At 41.0% G+C, this 15,226-nt stretch overlaps 2 protein-coding genes across 7 annotated transcripts in view; one reads left to right on the forward strand and one right to left on the reverse strand.

The window, feature by feature from the left end:
- SH3YL1 (SH3 and SYLF domain containing 1) overlaps positions 1 to 616 on the reverse strand; it is a 54,619-nt gene extending 54,003 nt beyond the window's left edge. For 2 of the 3 annotated variants that reach the window (XM_080387827.1, XM_080387825.1), the window contains exon 1: positions 482 to 616. In XM_080387827.1, coding sequence (XP_080243953.1) covers position 482 — 1 coding nt within the window. In that variant the 5' untranslated portion in view covers positions 483 to 616. Of the gene's footprint in view, positions 105 to 481 lie in introns of those variants that run through there. The other variant, XM_080387826.1, reaches the window with a different exon arrangement.
- Positions 2 to 15,226, forward strand: part of ACP1 (acid phosphatase 1) — a 27,396-nt gene continuing 12,171 nt past the window's right edge. Inside the window, exons 1-3 of one of the 4 annotated variants that reach the window (XM_080387831.1) lie at positions 2 to 390; positions 11,264 to 11,337; positions 11,449 to 11,562. In XM_080387831.1, coding sequence (XP_080243957.1) covers positions 39 to 390; positions 11,264 to 11,337; positions 11,449 to 11,562 — 540 coding nt within the window. In that variant the 5' untranslated portion in view covers positions 2 to 38. Of the gene's footprint in view, positions 391 to 744; positions 876 to 11,263; positions 11,338 to 11,448; positions 11,563 to 11,617; positions 11,732 to 15,226 lie in introns of those variants that run through there. The other 3 variants (XM_080387832.1, XM_080387834.1, XM_080387833.1) reach the window with 3 other exon arrangements.

Genomic DNA, 15,226 nt, shown 5'->3' on the forward strand with positions numbered 1-15,226 from the left:
TCGACGCTTCTTAGGTTTCTGCACGCAGGACGCGGCACATGCCCAGCACCGGACAAGACGCGGCATTAGCTGGGACACCAAGCGCTGCTCGCAGTAGGGGACCGCGTCTGCTTAACTGCGGGGAGAACCCGCCCGGCTCGGGGCGCCGGAGCCCCGGGGGCGGCAACGCCAGCGGCGCGGAAGGGGCCGGCCGGCCTCGCTCCGCCCTGCGCCCGTCCGGAGGCTGCCGCGGCGGGGACCCCCCCGCCATGCCCGCCCGGGGGCTGCCGCGGCGGGGACCCCCCCCGCCATGCCCGCCCGGGGGCTCGCGGGACAGGCGGCCGGCCGCCCGGGTGGCCAACGATGAGACGGCGGCGGCGGGCAGGACGGAGCGGGCAACCGCCTCAGCGGGTAAAGCCCCGGCGGCAGCCGAGGAGGGCGGGAGCCCTTCGCCGCGGTTCCCCCGTTGAGGAGCCCACCTGCCCCCCGCGAGGATACTCACTCCTGCCCGGGCCGGGGCACCCCCGCTGCGCTGCGCTTCCACCACCCGCCGCCGCCGCACTGGGCCGCGCCGCGGCGCGCACCTGCCGCAGGTGAGGCGGGCGGGGCCGCGGCGGCTGCCAACCGCGCCTGCCTGCGGGCCGCCCCCGCCCCCACGAGCGGCCCCGGCCCGGCCCGGCCCCGGAGCGCACACGCTTGTGCTTGGCAGAGTGCCACAGTTCGCCCCTTTTTTTCCCTCAAATCAGGCAAAAAACGTAGCCGGCTGTAACGGCCGGTGCCGTAAAGCGAGGCACAGGCGGTGCGACAGCCGGAAAGGCCCCTTCCCTGGGTGGCTGCCCGGCCGCGAGCGAAGATGGCGGCGGGGGAGGTGAAGTCGGTGCTCTTCGTGTGCCTGGGTGAGCGGGGCGAGGGGAGAGGCGGGCCTGCTCCTGCCCTCCTCCCGCCGCGCTTCGGTCAGGGGCGCCGGGCGGGGGTGCAGGGAGCGCGGCGAGGCCAGGGCCTCCGCGGGGCAGCGGCGGGGCCCGGCGGGGCTGCGGGTAGGCCCAGCCCGGTGCGGCGGGCGGGCCGGAGCAGTGTGTGAGGAGGGAGGCAGAGAGCTGCATCCTTCTTTTTCCCGTTTGTCTTTGTGATCGGTCGGAGGAACCAGTGCGAATTAAGACGCGAAATCCAGTATTGGTAAACGCGAAAGTTACGGGTGGGGAAGAGCGGCACCTAAATGCGCATCAGCCGACGTGAGCTGTGAATGAAACACTGCTGCTGAAGAGCGGCACTGCATGGTGGTTGGGAACTGCTGTTGGGAACGGGCTGCACGGTGCTTAGCTTGTGAGGCGGCAGGGAGGGAGCGGAGATCCCGCCCGCAACCGCCCCGACCCTGCGTGCCTGCAGCGGTACCGCCTGGACGCGGTTCGCAGCTGTGAGCACCCGACCCTCAGAAGGGAGAGAAACGGTGACAGGGATGGCTTACGGTAATGGAGCAGTTACTGTAGGTAGAGGGAAAACACGTTAGGACTTTAAGTAAGAAAAAGATCTTGTTGGAGGGTGGAGGTGATTTTGATCTATGCAGTTATGGCCTTCATGAAAGGAGTAAAAAGAATTAAGACTTATTTTTGAAGGGTCACCCAAATGAAAAAGTAGGAAAAACTTAATTTTGTTTTCGAAAGATACTCGCTGTATTGTGTATCTCGTGTCATGAGAAGTCAGACAACAGAAGTGTAAATGGGATCAGAAAGGGTTTGGATGTTTTCCTGAAGTTTAAGACAATTGATTACGGATAAGCAAGATGATCTTCTCCACCTTCACAATGAACAAATTGCTAACCTGACTAGATGGATTACAGTGCCATGCCCCATTTTGTATATGGTTTCTTTACACGTCTGCTTTTGCTCCTTTTTGGAGATAACAAGTTAGATGGCTTTTTGCTCTGATCTGGGCTTCAAACATCATCTGCTTCCTAGCCCTTGTAATCTTACCTATGTGCTGAGAGTTGATCCCTGTGAATCCTTGGCATTTTTCCAGGTTTGTTACAAAACCATTAGTAAATACAGGGGGTTTTTGCTGTTTGCTTTCCTGTTGTAATAGGAGAAATGCAGATTAATTGAATAGCAAAACAAGAGCATAGTTTTTTGAAATATGTTCAGATGTTTACCCTGGAGTAAAATTAGCCCCTAATAATAATTAATGGAAAACATTAGTTATTAAGGGATTATCAGTTGCTGTATGTTTGGGAGCCAGGGGCCTAGACAAACATTTTTGTATAAAAATACTAATTCATATGCATCCTTCTTTCCAAACACTGTGCTCTAAAGGCCGTAATAATCGCCATCTCCATGTGCCAAAAGATGAGTCGGAAGGGAAGATGACCGGCTTGGCTGAATAGAGAGCTTTGGCTGGAACTCATTGGGAAAAGAGAGAGTTTATGACCTTCAGAAGAAGTGGCAGGCAACTCTGGAGGACTGCAAGGATGTGAGGTTTTACAGGGAGAAAATTAGAAGGGCCAACTTAATCTGACTATTGCCGTAAAAGATGATAAATATGTTTCTATAAATATGTTAGCAACAGAAGGAGGACTAAGGAGAGTCTCCATCCTTTAGTGGATGTGGGGGGAAACAGTGACAAAGGATGAGAAAAAGCCTGAGGTACTTAATGTTTTCTTTACCTCAGTCTCTTAATAGTAAGACCAGTTGTTCTCTGGTTACTTAGCCCCCTAAGCTGTAAGCTGGGGTCAGGGAGCAGAATGAAGCCCCCATAATCCAAGTGGAAATGGTCAGCGACCTGCTACACTACTTAAACACGCACAATTCTATGGGTCTGGATGGGATCCACCCAGGACTACTGAGGGAGCTGCCAGAACTGCTCACCAAGCCACTTCCAGTCATTTATCAGCAGTCTTGGCTATACTGGGGAGGTCCCAGAAGACTGGAGGTTAGCAAATGTGATGCTCATTTTGAAGAATTGCTGGAAGGAGGATCCAGGGCACTATGGGCCTGTCAGCCTGACCTCCATGACAGGGAGGGTTATGGAGCAGATCATCTTGAGTGCCATCATGTGGCATGTACAGGACAATCAGGTGATGAGGCCCAGCCAGCATGGGTTTATGAAAGGCAGGTCCTGCTTGACTGACCTGATCTTGTATGGCAAGGTGACCCGCTTAGTGGATGAGGGAAGGGCTGTCGATGTTGTGTGCCTAGGCTTTGGTAAAGCCTTTGACACCATTTCCCACATCATTTTCCTGGAGAAACTGAATGCTCGTGGTTTGCATGGGTGTACCGATTGCTGGGTAGAAAACTGGCTGGATGGCTGAGCTGAAAGAGTGGTGGTGAATGGTGTAACATCCAGCTGGCGGCTCATCACAAGTGGTGTTCCCCAGGGCTCTCAGTATTGGGGTCAGTTCTGTTTAGTGTCTTCATCAATGATTTGGACAAGGGAATTCAATGCACCCTCAGTAAGTTTGCAGATGACGCCACGTTGTGGGAGGAGTGTTGATCTGCTTGAGGGTAGGAAGGCTCTGCTGAGGGATCTGGGCAGGCTGTACAGATGGGCCAAGGCCAACTGTACAAGGGTCAACAAGGAGGAGTGCCAGGTCCTGCACTTGGGTCACAACAACCCCGTGTAATGCTACTGGCTTAGGGAAGAATGGCTGGAAAGCTGTGCAGCAGGAAAGGACTTGGGGGTGCTGGTCATCAGCTGGGTGAACATGAGCCAGCAGTGTGCCCAGGTGGCCAGAAGGCTAATAGCATCCTGGCTAGTGTCTGAAATAGTGTGGCCAGCAGGACTAGGGAAGTGATTGTCCCCCTGTACTTGGCACTGGTAATACTGGGTCTTGAGTACTGTATTTGGGTTTGGGCCGCTCACTACAGGACATTGATGTGCTGGAATGTGTCCAGAGAAGGGCAGCAAAGCTGCTGAAGGGTCTGGAGCACAAGTCTGATGAGGAGTGGCTGAGGGAACTGGGGTTGTTTGGTCTGGAGAAAAGGAGGCTCAGGGGAGACCTTATCACTACAACTACCTGAAAGGAGGTGGTAGTGAGATGAGTGTCAGTCTCTTCTCCTAAGAAACAAGCGACAGGACATGAGTAAACAGCTTCAAGTTGTGCCAGGGGAGGTTTAGATTGGGTATTAGGAGAAATTTCTTGCTGAAAGGGTTATCGAGCGTTGGAATAGGCTACCCAGGGAAGTGGTTGCGTTAATGTTGTTAATTACCTTTTAAATTTCCTCTTCTGTGTTACTGGGTTATAAAAAGATAACCATAATGGTATGTGGCATGTGACATAGAACCTAATTAACATGACAAGCACTTCTTTTTCCATACAAATATGTACTCTTTTCCATTAGGCTTTGAAAGCAACTTGTTTCTTCTCCCTGCTTTAAGTTTGCCTAATTTTTATTTTTTTTTTGCTAGTCATGAAGAGTGATACTTTTGCTTTAATAGAATTTTTTTCCTTCCTGAATTTTATTAGAAATACCTATGGTTATTGCTAAAAAGAGTAGTAAACAGATTTCTTGAACTGCATTTATCTGTAGTACTCTGTGCTGGTTGTCGAAACACATTAATTCTGAAGTTTGCCACATTCAGTGAGAGCTGATCCCCAAAAGTACCAGCCTTCATGAAAAAGTACATCTTCTTTCTGCATTATTTTGAAAGAAACTTATTACTGAAATATCTAGTGACTGTGTTCTTTGTAATAGGATAAGCAGGTATTCATTACACAGCAAAATACAATCTAGTTAATGTGCATAACTGTGTTAATGATAAGGGTTCCTCATCACTGAGAAATAAATAAACCCAGCAACATATGTAATTACAGTATATGAAAAGGCACTGGGAAAGGGTTTTTTTTTTCTTTTAAGGCAAAGAAATAATTAAAACTGGAGGTGAACCAAAATGCAGTTTGCTCTTTTTACACTTAATGTAGCTCATCTAATTAATGGTTGAGCTCCAGAATGAGCTTAATATGATGCTGAGTTACATAAGTCAGCCTTTTTCTCTCTGATGACTCGTTCCCTATAACATAACAAGCTGATAGGCATCTTAGACCAGGCACTGGCTTACAGATCTCCTTTGGAGGAACAGTTGTGAGATGGGTGAACAGTGAGCAAAATGGTTTTGGCTGGGTCCTCAGAAAACTGATGCTCATTGTGAACCACTGAGTAGGAGTATTGCCTTCAGAGATCTAGACTGCATTCTAAAATGGCAATTCATTTTGTGTGAGGATATTAGGTTGCAGTTACAGAGAGATTTGAGTTTCCTAGTTCACTTGTCACATTCCATTATATGTGTTTATATATTGTCAAATAAAAGATTTTGTGGGATAAAATGCCGTTTATAGCTGCAGAATGGGAAAGCAGTAGGTTGGATAAGACATTGAAGAAGTCATGGAAAACAGCTGCTATAATGAGGGTTCTTAGCAAGCTGACAGAAAGAAGTAATGCCATTTTTTGGATAAAGAAGACAGTGTTAGATAAATGTAAGGAAAATTCCTTTCTTCTGCACAGAACTGGGAAGATATTGGTAAGAATATAATACCTTATTTAATCTGTGTTTCAGAATGATGCAGAAGTACTAGAGGATTGAAAGCATGGTTGTAAAAGCAATCTTGGAATTGGAAAATACTTTTAAGATGTATAAAAAATGTTAAGAATCTGATTATTGTGAGTAGGTGCTTATGTGTTGAAAACTTTTATTTTTGTTGGGGAACCTTTCGGTTGCTCTCAGAAAAGCGTAACGTTCCAGTAGTTGGCAACTCAATATAATTAACCTTGCTGCAAGGCAAGATTTTTAAAATGTGAACATTCAGCTAATTAGCTGATGATTTGACTACCATGAATCTTGGCAAGTCATATAGTTATTGACATTGATCACATCGACTAAGCCTTGATTGGCTAGGAACTTTGAAACCTAGTGCTCCTGTAGACATCTGTATTTAGATACCTTGAGCTAAAATTGAGTTCTGCTTAGATTTATATATATATATATGCACACACAAACACACCCTAATACTCAAGAGAGAAATCCCACTGTATATTGATAGTGGGGAGGATGTATGGAAGTTGGATTATTTCTTTTAGGTAGCTATATGCTTAAGTGTTTCAGATAAAGAGTGTAAGTATTCAGTGAAATTGATCGTGAATGGAAGAGCCAGGGAATCTGGAGTAAAATTAGAGCCTTGAATAGTTCCTTACAAAGCTAATTGAATGCTGAGTGTGACAAGATAGAATTAACTAAGAAGAACTAGGACTTACAATGAAGTTCAGACAGGAATTTGCATACAGTATGGAATAGAATAGTAAGTTTTAAACACTTAAGATGACCTGATGATGGTGCAAATGATACTGGGAGGTTTTATTACAGTTACTCAGATGAACTGACCACGCATAGAAAGATAAGTAGAGTTAAAAGCAGATTTTTAAATGTGATAGGATGAAAGCTAGTGCAACATCTGTTACAAACAGCAGACAGAAAAACAAGGGAAGAAGAGGAAAACATGTTTGCATTTGGGGAAGTGCTGAATAAGGAACAATGAAGATACAAACCCGACTGAGAGAATAGAGGATTAGATCAATAGTACCTAAAGATGAGCTGTAGACCTGAGCATGAAATGGATTCAAGTTGTCTTTCCTGTCAGTAGAAGCAACGCTTCCATTTCTGTATGGAGATGGGTCAAAATTAATGCAGAGACTGGAGTAAGAACTCAAAAAATTAAGCATTGGCTTGGAAGGCTGTCAGTGAAGTCCTTGTTCCTAGAAAAATGAGTGAGAAAGCATGACTGTAAAAGTGATCAACAAATGGTTGCAGTACTGATTCTGAGATTGAAATTTAAGTTTCTTATCCTTGAATCATCATGTTTGGAAATGTTTGTAGGATTTCTTTCAATGGACAGGCTCTGTCTGGGTACCAGTTTTCTGTGATTGAAAATGTCAGTACAACTTAGAGAGTTTGAAATTAGAAAAATGAAGGGAGAAGATGGAGATTCAGAGAACTTAAATACTGTTATCTTCTGTACAAAAAGAGCATGATCAGATCAGTCACAGAAATACAACAAAGGAGAAAGAAACATCAGAGGATGATAGGCAGCAAAGATAAGGTATAGATAACATTTAAGGTAAATATGGTTCAAGTCAAAGGAGGAAGGTAGTATCTCCATGACTCTCTCTCTGAGATTTCCCCCCTTCGTTCCACAAGTATGGCTGTCAATCCATAGCTTAGGAAATACTGTGCATCTGTGAGGAACTTCAGCAAAGCCTGGAAAGACAAATGTGGGATGTAAAACTGGATATGAAATAGATTGAAATTATAGTGGGAAAGGGATGTTGACTGGAAATAAGGGTTGAAGTTTGCATGTGTCGGTGAGAGAAGATGGGGCTTTGCATTAATGATGAGGTGAATGATAACAGTCACAAGAAGTGGCGTGGGTAAACAGATTTGGTTAGGATGCAAATAATATTGCAGAGAAAAGAGCTTCTGTTAAGTCATTTCTGGGATTCTGTCCATAGTCCCCAAGAATAGATTTGAATGGTGATTGCAGTTCCATAATAGTGTTAATACCTCCGGTAATATCTGGAATGTGTCATCATGGAAGATGTTAAATTTTAAGTCACAAACTAGGTTATGTGTGTGTTCCAAAAATAATATAACTTCACTTTCTAGTTATTGCTAGAATTGGTAGTTAATATATTTTATCAGTCAGTGGTCATGGTGTCATGCATGATGATATTTGATACGATACTATCAAAGATGATATTTATGGCATTTAAGTCGTGAGCAGGTTACAGAAGAGTGAAAATTTGGAAGAAGTCATTCAGCCTAGGTAAAGCAGAAGGTTAAATAGAAAAAGCAATGAAGGGTTTATTTTAAAAGTACCATTTGGAAATTGGGGGAGTGAGTTATTGAATTAGTAGGACCGCAGTATTAATTATTGTTTATTACTGAAATTTTGACTGTATTAATGAAACTTAGTGTTCATGCACAGTTGTGGGGGATCATTCATACAGAGGAAAAATACTGTACAAGAAGTGGATGGCCTCAATAGCTGGTGTAATGGAAACAGAAAGAAGACTTAAAGGTCACCTGTTTGAAGCAAAAGAGAAAGAGAGGGAATGGACAACTAGGAATAGGGGATTATGGTCACACATTTGATACTTATGAAGGATTTTAAATGTGATTACAGAAGGTATCTCAGGTTATTTTCAAAAGAGCTAAGTAAATGTTTCAGACCTTTTTTCTTTTATAAAACAAATAGGTAAATTTTCTTTCCTGCAATGTGGTCTGTGGTTTTATTTGTTGGTATTCAAGAAACATAAATTCAAATCAGAACAAGTGCAGAGTTGGCCTAACTGTAGTGATTAGATAAGGGTCAGTGAACTTCATGAGGAGATGAGAGCTTGGTTTGGTTTAGTTTAGCACAGCTATGGTTGACAAGGATCTGTATCTGTTGAAGGAAAGAAAGGTTTTAAGATAGAGTGATGTTAACCATGATCAGATGAGCATAGACTTCCAAGAATAAATATTAAGTGGGAATTGGAAGGATTCAGACTACCACAGGAAATGAATATCTGGAATAACGTTTTTAAATAGATGATGCTTTTTAAAGAGAGCTTGATGTGTTTGTAAGAAGTGATGCTGTATATGCCTGCAGTATCGAAGGATCAGGCTTATTGATTATGAAGATTCTTTTCTGTCTTATGCTGTATGTTACCATGCTCCCTCTGTTTCCTAATAAAATTATATTGTTTAATTCTTAACTTACTCAATTGAAGAAGTAAAGTTTTTAATTTATTACCATATTCTTTTATAATTAGTAAGTACTAACCTGTTTTCTCTCTTTCTTTATAAATAAACACAGCTTTTTCCTGCTTTGTTTTTCTTTCAAGACTGATTTAGTTTCTTTGCTTGAAATAAGCTAGTTCAAACGAAGGAAATAGTATGCTTTTTCCTTGAAGACCATCTGCTGCCATCAGAATTCACTTAATGTTTCAGCAAAATCAGTTTCTCAGCCATTTCCTTTTGACCATGAAGTGATTCGATACTCTGTAAAACTTTCACAGCAAATTTGTATTACTTCAGTGGTTCACTTCCCACTTGTTTTTTTGTATAGTTGGCATGCCTGACAACAAGTTACTAAATGCCTGGGTAATAGTAGCTTCTTTCTCTTCAGCAGTGAAGTATCTACCTTGATATTTTGTTTGAAAATACAGGCATGAAAATGAGGCCAGGTGCCTGATGGGAAATTTTCTTTTGGCTGCTGGAAATTAAGCTTTGTTCATGGGCATTTCATTTTTTTACTGTTTGAGATTTGGAAAGAATTTAATCAGTAGTAGAAGAATGATTTATTTAAAAGTATAGAAATTAGTGTTGCCACTTGTGATATTTTATACTTACCTGCTCAGAAGTCAGAGATGAGCAAAGTCATATATTCTCTTTGGTGGGAAGTGAAGATTTGTTTGCATGATGTATTGTGCATCTGGGTGACATATCATATATTATGAATACCTATCTAGTTACTCAGAATTTCTGAAGGATGAAAAGGTAGAGTTAAATTAATAGTGGAATAGACTTTTTATTGTTATTGAGACATTTCATTCTTTTTCAAAAAATACGTATTTTTTTCATAAATGTTTGAGAGGTCTGTCTTAGATGGTTAACTTGGTTACAGCTTCACAGTGGAGCAAAAATGCTGTAGATCCATAATTTGTACTTTTTTATTGGAGCACTGTTTAATTGTTGAAATAGTTTCTTATTGAAATTAAGGTCAGATCAAGTGGCTAGTGCAAGTGGAGGCCATTGGAAGTGAAGGTTGATTACATATTTATATAATTAAATACCTTAGCTGTTTGTTGGCTGATGGACAGCACTTCAGTTTTGCCGTCAGTTATGTTTTATTGCTAACTCTACATATTTTGGACAAAAAAAAATCCTGGAAGATTTATTTTCCTAAGGTGTTTTTAGAGCTTGTGTAATTGATTTATTTTTTAGGGGGTTGGAATTTGTATGTGGAAGCTGCTTTTGATGAGGGTTCAGTTTGACCTGTAGTGACTTCATTTCAGTGATCAGGAGCATTTCTGCTACAGGTTGTTCAGCCATTTCACTACGTTGGTTCCACAGTGGTGGTGGCTGTGTTTTGGAATTGTCCAAAAGTTTTTGTTAACAGGTAGGTAGTAATGTAAATACTTCGGGCAAATACTCGTGGTTCTTTGGTAAAGCATTAGTTGAAATTTGTCAGTGTATAGGAAGATTTGAAGATAAAGATTATTTGCTGCTGTTTAAATTCAGTAATTTTGTCTGGTCCTCTGTGCCTGTGAATTCTTTGTGGAAGGAGAAAAGAGCAATGTGCTTACACAATATTCCTTCTGTTTATTTTAATAAGTTATATCTTTCCATATAATGATAGGCATTTCAAGAGACTGATGGATAATATAATAGTATGGTTTGGGTGGGAAGAGACCTTCCAAGATCATCTAGTCCAGCCCCGCTGCTATGAGCAGGGATACTTTCCACTAGGTCAGGTTGCTCAAAGCCCTATCCAGCTTGACCTCAAACACTTCCAATGGTGGGGCATCCACAGCTTCTCAGGGCAACCTGTTCCAGTGTTTCACCACCCTGATGGTAAAAAAAATTCCTTTCTTATGTCCGATATAAATCTACCTTCTTTCAGTTTAAAATTGTTGCCCCTTGTCCTGTCATTACAGCCCCCTTTATATATAGAAAGGCTGCAATAAGATCTCCCCAGTCCTTATCTTCTCCAGGCTGTACAGCCCCATTTCTCACTCAGAGGTGCTCCAGCCAGCCCTCTCACCATTTTTGTGGCCTTCCTCTGGACTTGCTCCAAGAGGTCCCTGTGTTCTTGTGCTCGGGACTCCGGAGCTGTATGCAGTACTCCAGGTGGGTCTCACCAGAGGGGAGTAGAGGGGTAGAATCACCTCCCTTGACCCGCTGGCCATGCATCTTCTGATGCAGCCCGGGATACAGTTGGCTTTCTGGACTTCAAGTGCACATTGCTGGCTCATATCCAATTTTTCACCAACCAGTATCACCTACTTCTCTGCAGGGCTTCTCTCAGTCCCTCTGTCCTGCAGTCTGTATTGATACTGGAGATTGCCCCAACCCAGGTGCAGAACTGGGTTTCCACCCTTGCAGAATGTTTTGGGTTATAATAACATAAACAATTGGCATTCAACCTAAGTAAATAAAAATCTTTAATCTGATCTGTGCTGACAAATCCACAAAATTAATTTATTTTTTTGTTGTTTTTCATTGTCTGAAATTGCTCTCAAATCTCTTGTTTCTGTAGGAAACATTTGTCGCTCTCCAATAGCTGAAGCAGTTTTTAGAAAACTTGTAACTGATGAAAAAGTTGAAAATAAGGTAAGTTATTTATATCTGTTCCTGCCTAAGAAATAACTGTCTCCTAGCCAGTTAGTAGAAATGTAAGCAATGAGAAAGAAAATATAAAAATACAAATTTGTTTTTCTGTAGTGGAGGATAGACAGTGCAGCGACATCTGCCTATGAAATAGGAAGCCCTCCAGACTATCGAGGACAGACTTGCATGAAGAAGCATGGCATTACCATGAATCATATTGCCAGGCAGGTACTGTACTTTAATTTTCTTTAAATATGTGTGTGTATTTGTTTTGTTGTTACAGTGGATGACAGACAGTGCTGCTGTTTCAGACTGGAACGTGGGGCGCTCCCCAGATGCAAGGGCTTTAAGCTGTCTAAGAAATCATGGCATTGAGACAGCACATAAAGCACGGCAGGTAGAAGAGAGCATATTTTCTTTCTTATTCATACCCATGCTTTGTCTAGTCCTAACCATTACAGTCACAGAAGTTATTTGACTAATGCATGGTTAAGCATCAAATAATAATACAGTTTTTCAGAATACTCCAAAGTGGTCTAACTTTTCTAGTTGAGGTTAGAGTTTCTTAAGCTTCATTGGAATTATAACCAGGAAGCGTTGGAGCAGTTTCTGCATTATAGGGAAATCCTGCCTTCAAATGTTTAGTATTTTGGGTATTTTTCTGAAACATTTTTGTAATACTTCTTAAAAATGGATGTACTCTAGTAATCTGTGATGCTTCTTTCAGGAAGGGATTATATTTTTATTTAGCAGGTCCAAAAAAGTAGAATACTTGTTCACCCATCACAAAAAGCTTCTGCTATCGCATGAAGATATTTTAAAAACATTTAGTGTGCTGAATTAGTATGAAGGCACTCAAACCCAAGATTAGTAGCATGCTTGGTGGTAACTTCAGAGGAAAACGAACCCTTGAAGCATTTTTAATTCAAAGCCAGGTTTGTCACTTAGTGAAATCCTCTAAATTCTACCAAAACTCCTCTCAGTTTTTTCATTAACAAAAGAACCTGTATTTCCATGCTGCATTCTAGAGAGACTGGAAATAAATGGATCTGCATCTAAATCATTCAGACACTCGACTAAATGCACATAACTTCCTGCAGTTAACTATTCTCTGGATATAAGATAGTCCTTTAGGGCTTGACCTTTACTTAGCTTGCATTTATGCCACTAGTTCTTATACTGACAAAGAGATCAGGTAGTCTTGTTATTGTCTTACATTTCTGTTCCCTTCAGAATTTTGCTAGAACTTACAGAGGTCATGTTTACTTTCTTCACTTTCAAAGACTACATGTTTAGTTTTTTAAGTTTTTAAAATAAATTCCCTCAGTTAGTCAATTGCCCTCTGCTGAATTCTCTTGATGCTAATCTCCATTATATAAGACAAACAGGATTGAGCACAACATTGTTTCAGATTTTCAATGTTTTAGTATTAGAATCATTATTAGAAGTCTGTTGTGTTCTTTTCCTGTTGCAAGTTCTGGATTTAGTATTTACCAATGCTTACAAACAGCATTATTTATCATTATACAAGCTAAATGGCATTGAAACTATTTAGTCAGTGTTTCAGTCACAGAAGTGTAACATATTTGTGTTCTTAAAAGATGAGCCTTGGAAACTTGAGAACTGTTCTTGGGTATTACTAGAGTGGTTTATGAGCAGTTAAACTAGAGCGAAACATCCCAAACCAACTGATTTTCTGCCTTGAAACAAATCCATATATCCTGCTTTGGCAGAGGGGGAATGAAAACACTGTAATGAAGACATTTGCTTATACGTTCTGACAAATGAAGAGAATTTTAAAGCACGAGAGCCTAAAATGTTACATATACAGGGAGAGAAAATTAACAAGAATAAGACAATAAAAGGAAAGATCAACAGGATGAAAATTTGTCTAAAGCATCCCAGTACAAGCAGTTTCTTGTATATATTTTATACATATATATTTTATATAAAGAAAAATTTCAAATCCCTAAACTGCAGGAAGCTGTTCATTTTGCACTGATGTTATCTATGTAACTCAAATATTTTCTTTCAGCTTTTGTCAAATGGTCTCTGCTGATTAAACTGTGGACCTGATATGGTCTTGTAGTACTTCTGGAAAGAGAGAGACTCAGCAGTGTTGGACAGGACTTTTTACAGTGGTCAGGTTATTACAAGTGGAAGTGCATTTGTTTCATTATTGGAAACAAACTCAACAGTAGAATTTTGTGGGTGACTTGTTTTAGAACAGATTAAGAAAGATTTAATACAGAAGCTCTAGAAATAGAAGGGATTTATCTTCTGTTGCCTTCAAAATACTGTCATAAGATGAGTAACTCATGCAATTACGCTCTTCACTCCTGTGGAAAACAGTTACCTACCCAGTGAAAGGCACTTTCTTTCATGTAATTTTGTGCGTAATTAACAATAATAATGCATTGAGTAATTTTTATTCAAAACTGACATAAATGCTACAAGAATAATTTATGTAAGGGAGAATGTTAAATTGGTTACATTCTACCATTGTATACAGTGATCATTTAGGTGAATTTTAAGTGAACAGTGAAGTATAAAAATAAATGCATATATTTATATATAAAATAAAAATTTGTTAACTTTTTAGTTGATGGTAGGTTTTTGTATATTTATGCACCCATTGAAAATTTCTAAGCTCTTAAGTCTTCGTGCACAAACCAGATAGATACTAACCAGTTTCACTTTTATTCACGCTGAGCCAAAAATTGATTTTTGTATGACTCATACCGTGCACTTGCCTTAAATATGAAATTGAGATTAGAGGAAGTTTGTATTAAACACTGTTTTACAACAGGACACATTTGAGGACTACTGCTTCTCTTTGGTTTTTAGACAAAAGTTTTTTTTTGGTTTTTGGTTTTTTCTTCTGTAAACAGAGGGAAATGTTTAACAAATAAATTGGAATGATGATGTGTTTCTACATTGATAGTCTTTAGTAATGGTTATATGCATTTTTTTAATGTTATTGTTGTTCGTGTAGTGCCATCCAAAGTGAACTACTTGAGCTCCTCACTACCATTCTCAAAATGTACATAAATTTTTATGTCTGCAATTTATTCCCCCAAAATACTAATTTTCGTAGTTTTGAGGAGTATCTTCGGTTCACTGGGGTTTGCTCAATTAAGCTTTTTGTGGCTGATATGACTGTAGGGCTTAAGAGCAAAAGCTAACGAGTAATATTTTTTTTAGGGATGCATTTGCCACTGAGTTACTGCTGCTTCGTAAGATACTAACTTTAAAGTATACTGAGAGTGTGGGAAGGATGGGAGGTGTGTTTTCCCTTTTCACTGTTTTTTATTTTATTCTTACATATCTGTACTGCAGAGAAATCTATGCCCAGGTATTTTCATAGGGGCCAGTGTTCAGCTATGTAGAGCAATCAGAAGTTTGTAGAGGTATTGCTTAGAGTTGCCAGGAAAACAGAACTATTTCCACTGCAAAAATATTTTCATAGGTCAAAGGCACTGCACGAATACAGCAAATATTTTTATAGTGCAAATAAACAAGTCTGCATTAGTTTCCACCATTAACCATTTCTTTTCCAATGCTCCCCTCCCACACCTCACCCCTTCGATCCTCCTTGTATGGAGTATTTCATTTACGGCTTTAATCTAGTGATAATTTCTGTATGCCTTTTCTAACTTCCTGTTATGGGAGCTTAATCAGTGTCTGTTTGCTGTTTGCACATAAAATAAGTGGGTGTTCTGCCATCTAAACCTTTTTTTTAATATATAGATTATTTTTACAAGTTGAAACTGACTTATGGGATAATGTGTTTTGCCTTTTTGTTTGTTCACTTGCTTACTCACTTCTCTAGCCCATCCTTCTCAGACGCCTGCCAGAGAAACCTGTACTGAGCAGACTCCAAGTTTCTTGG

Source organism: Falco punctatus (genome assembly GCF_963210335.1).
Source record: "Falco punctatus genome assembly, chromosome: 5".
NCBI classification, from domain to species: domain Eukaryota; kingdom Metazoa; phylum Chordata; class Aves; order Falconiformes; family Falconidae; genus Falco; species Falco punctatus.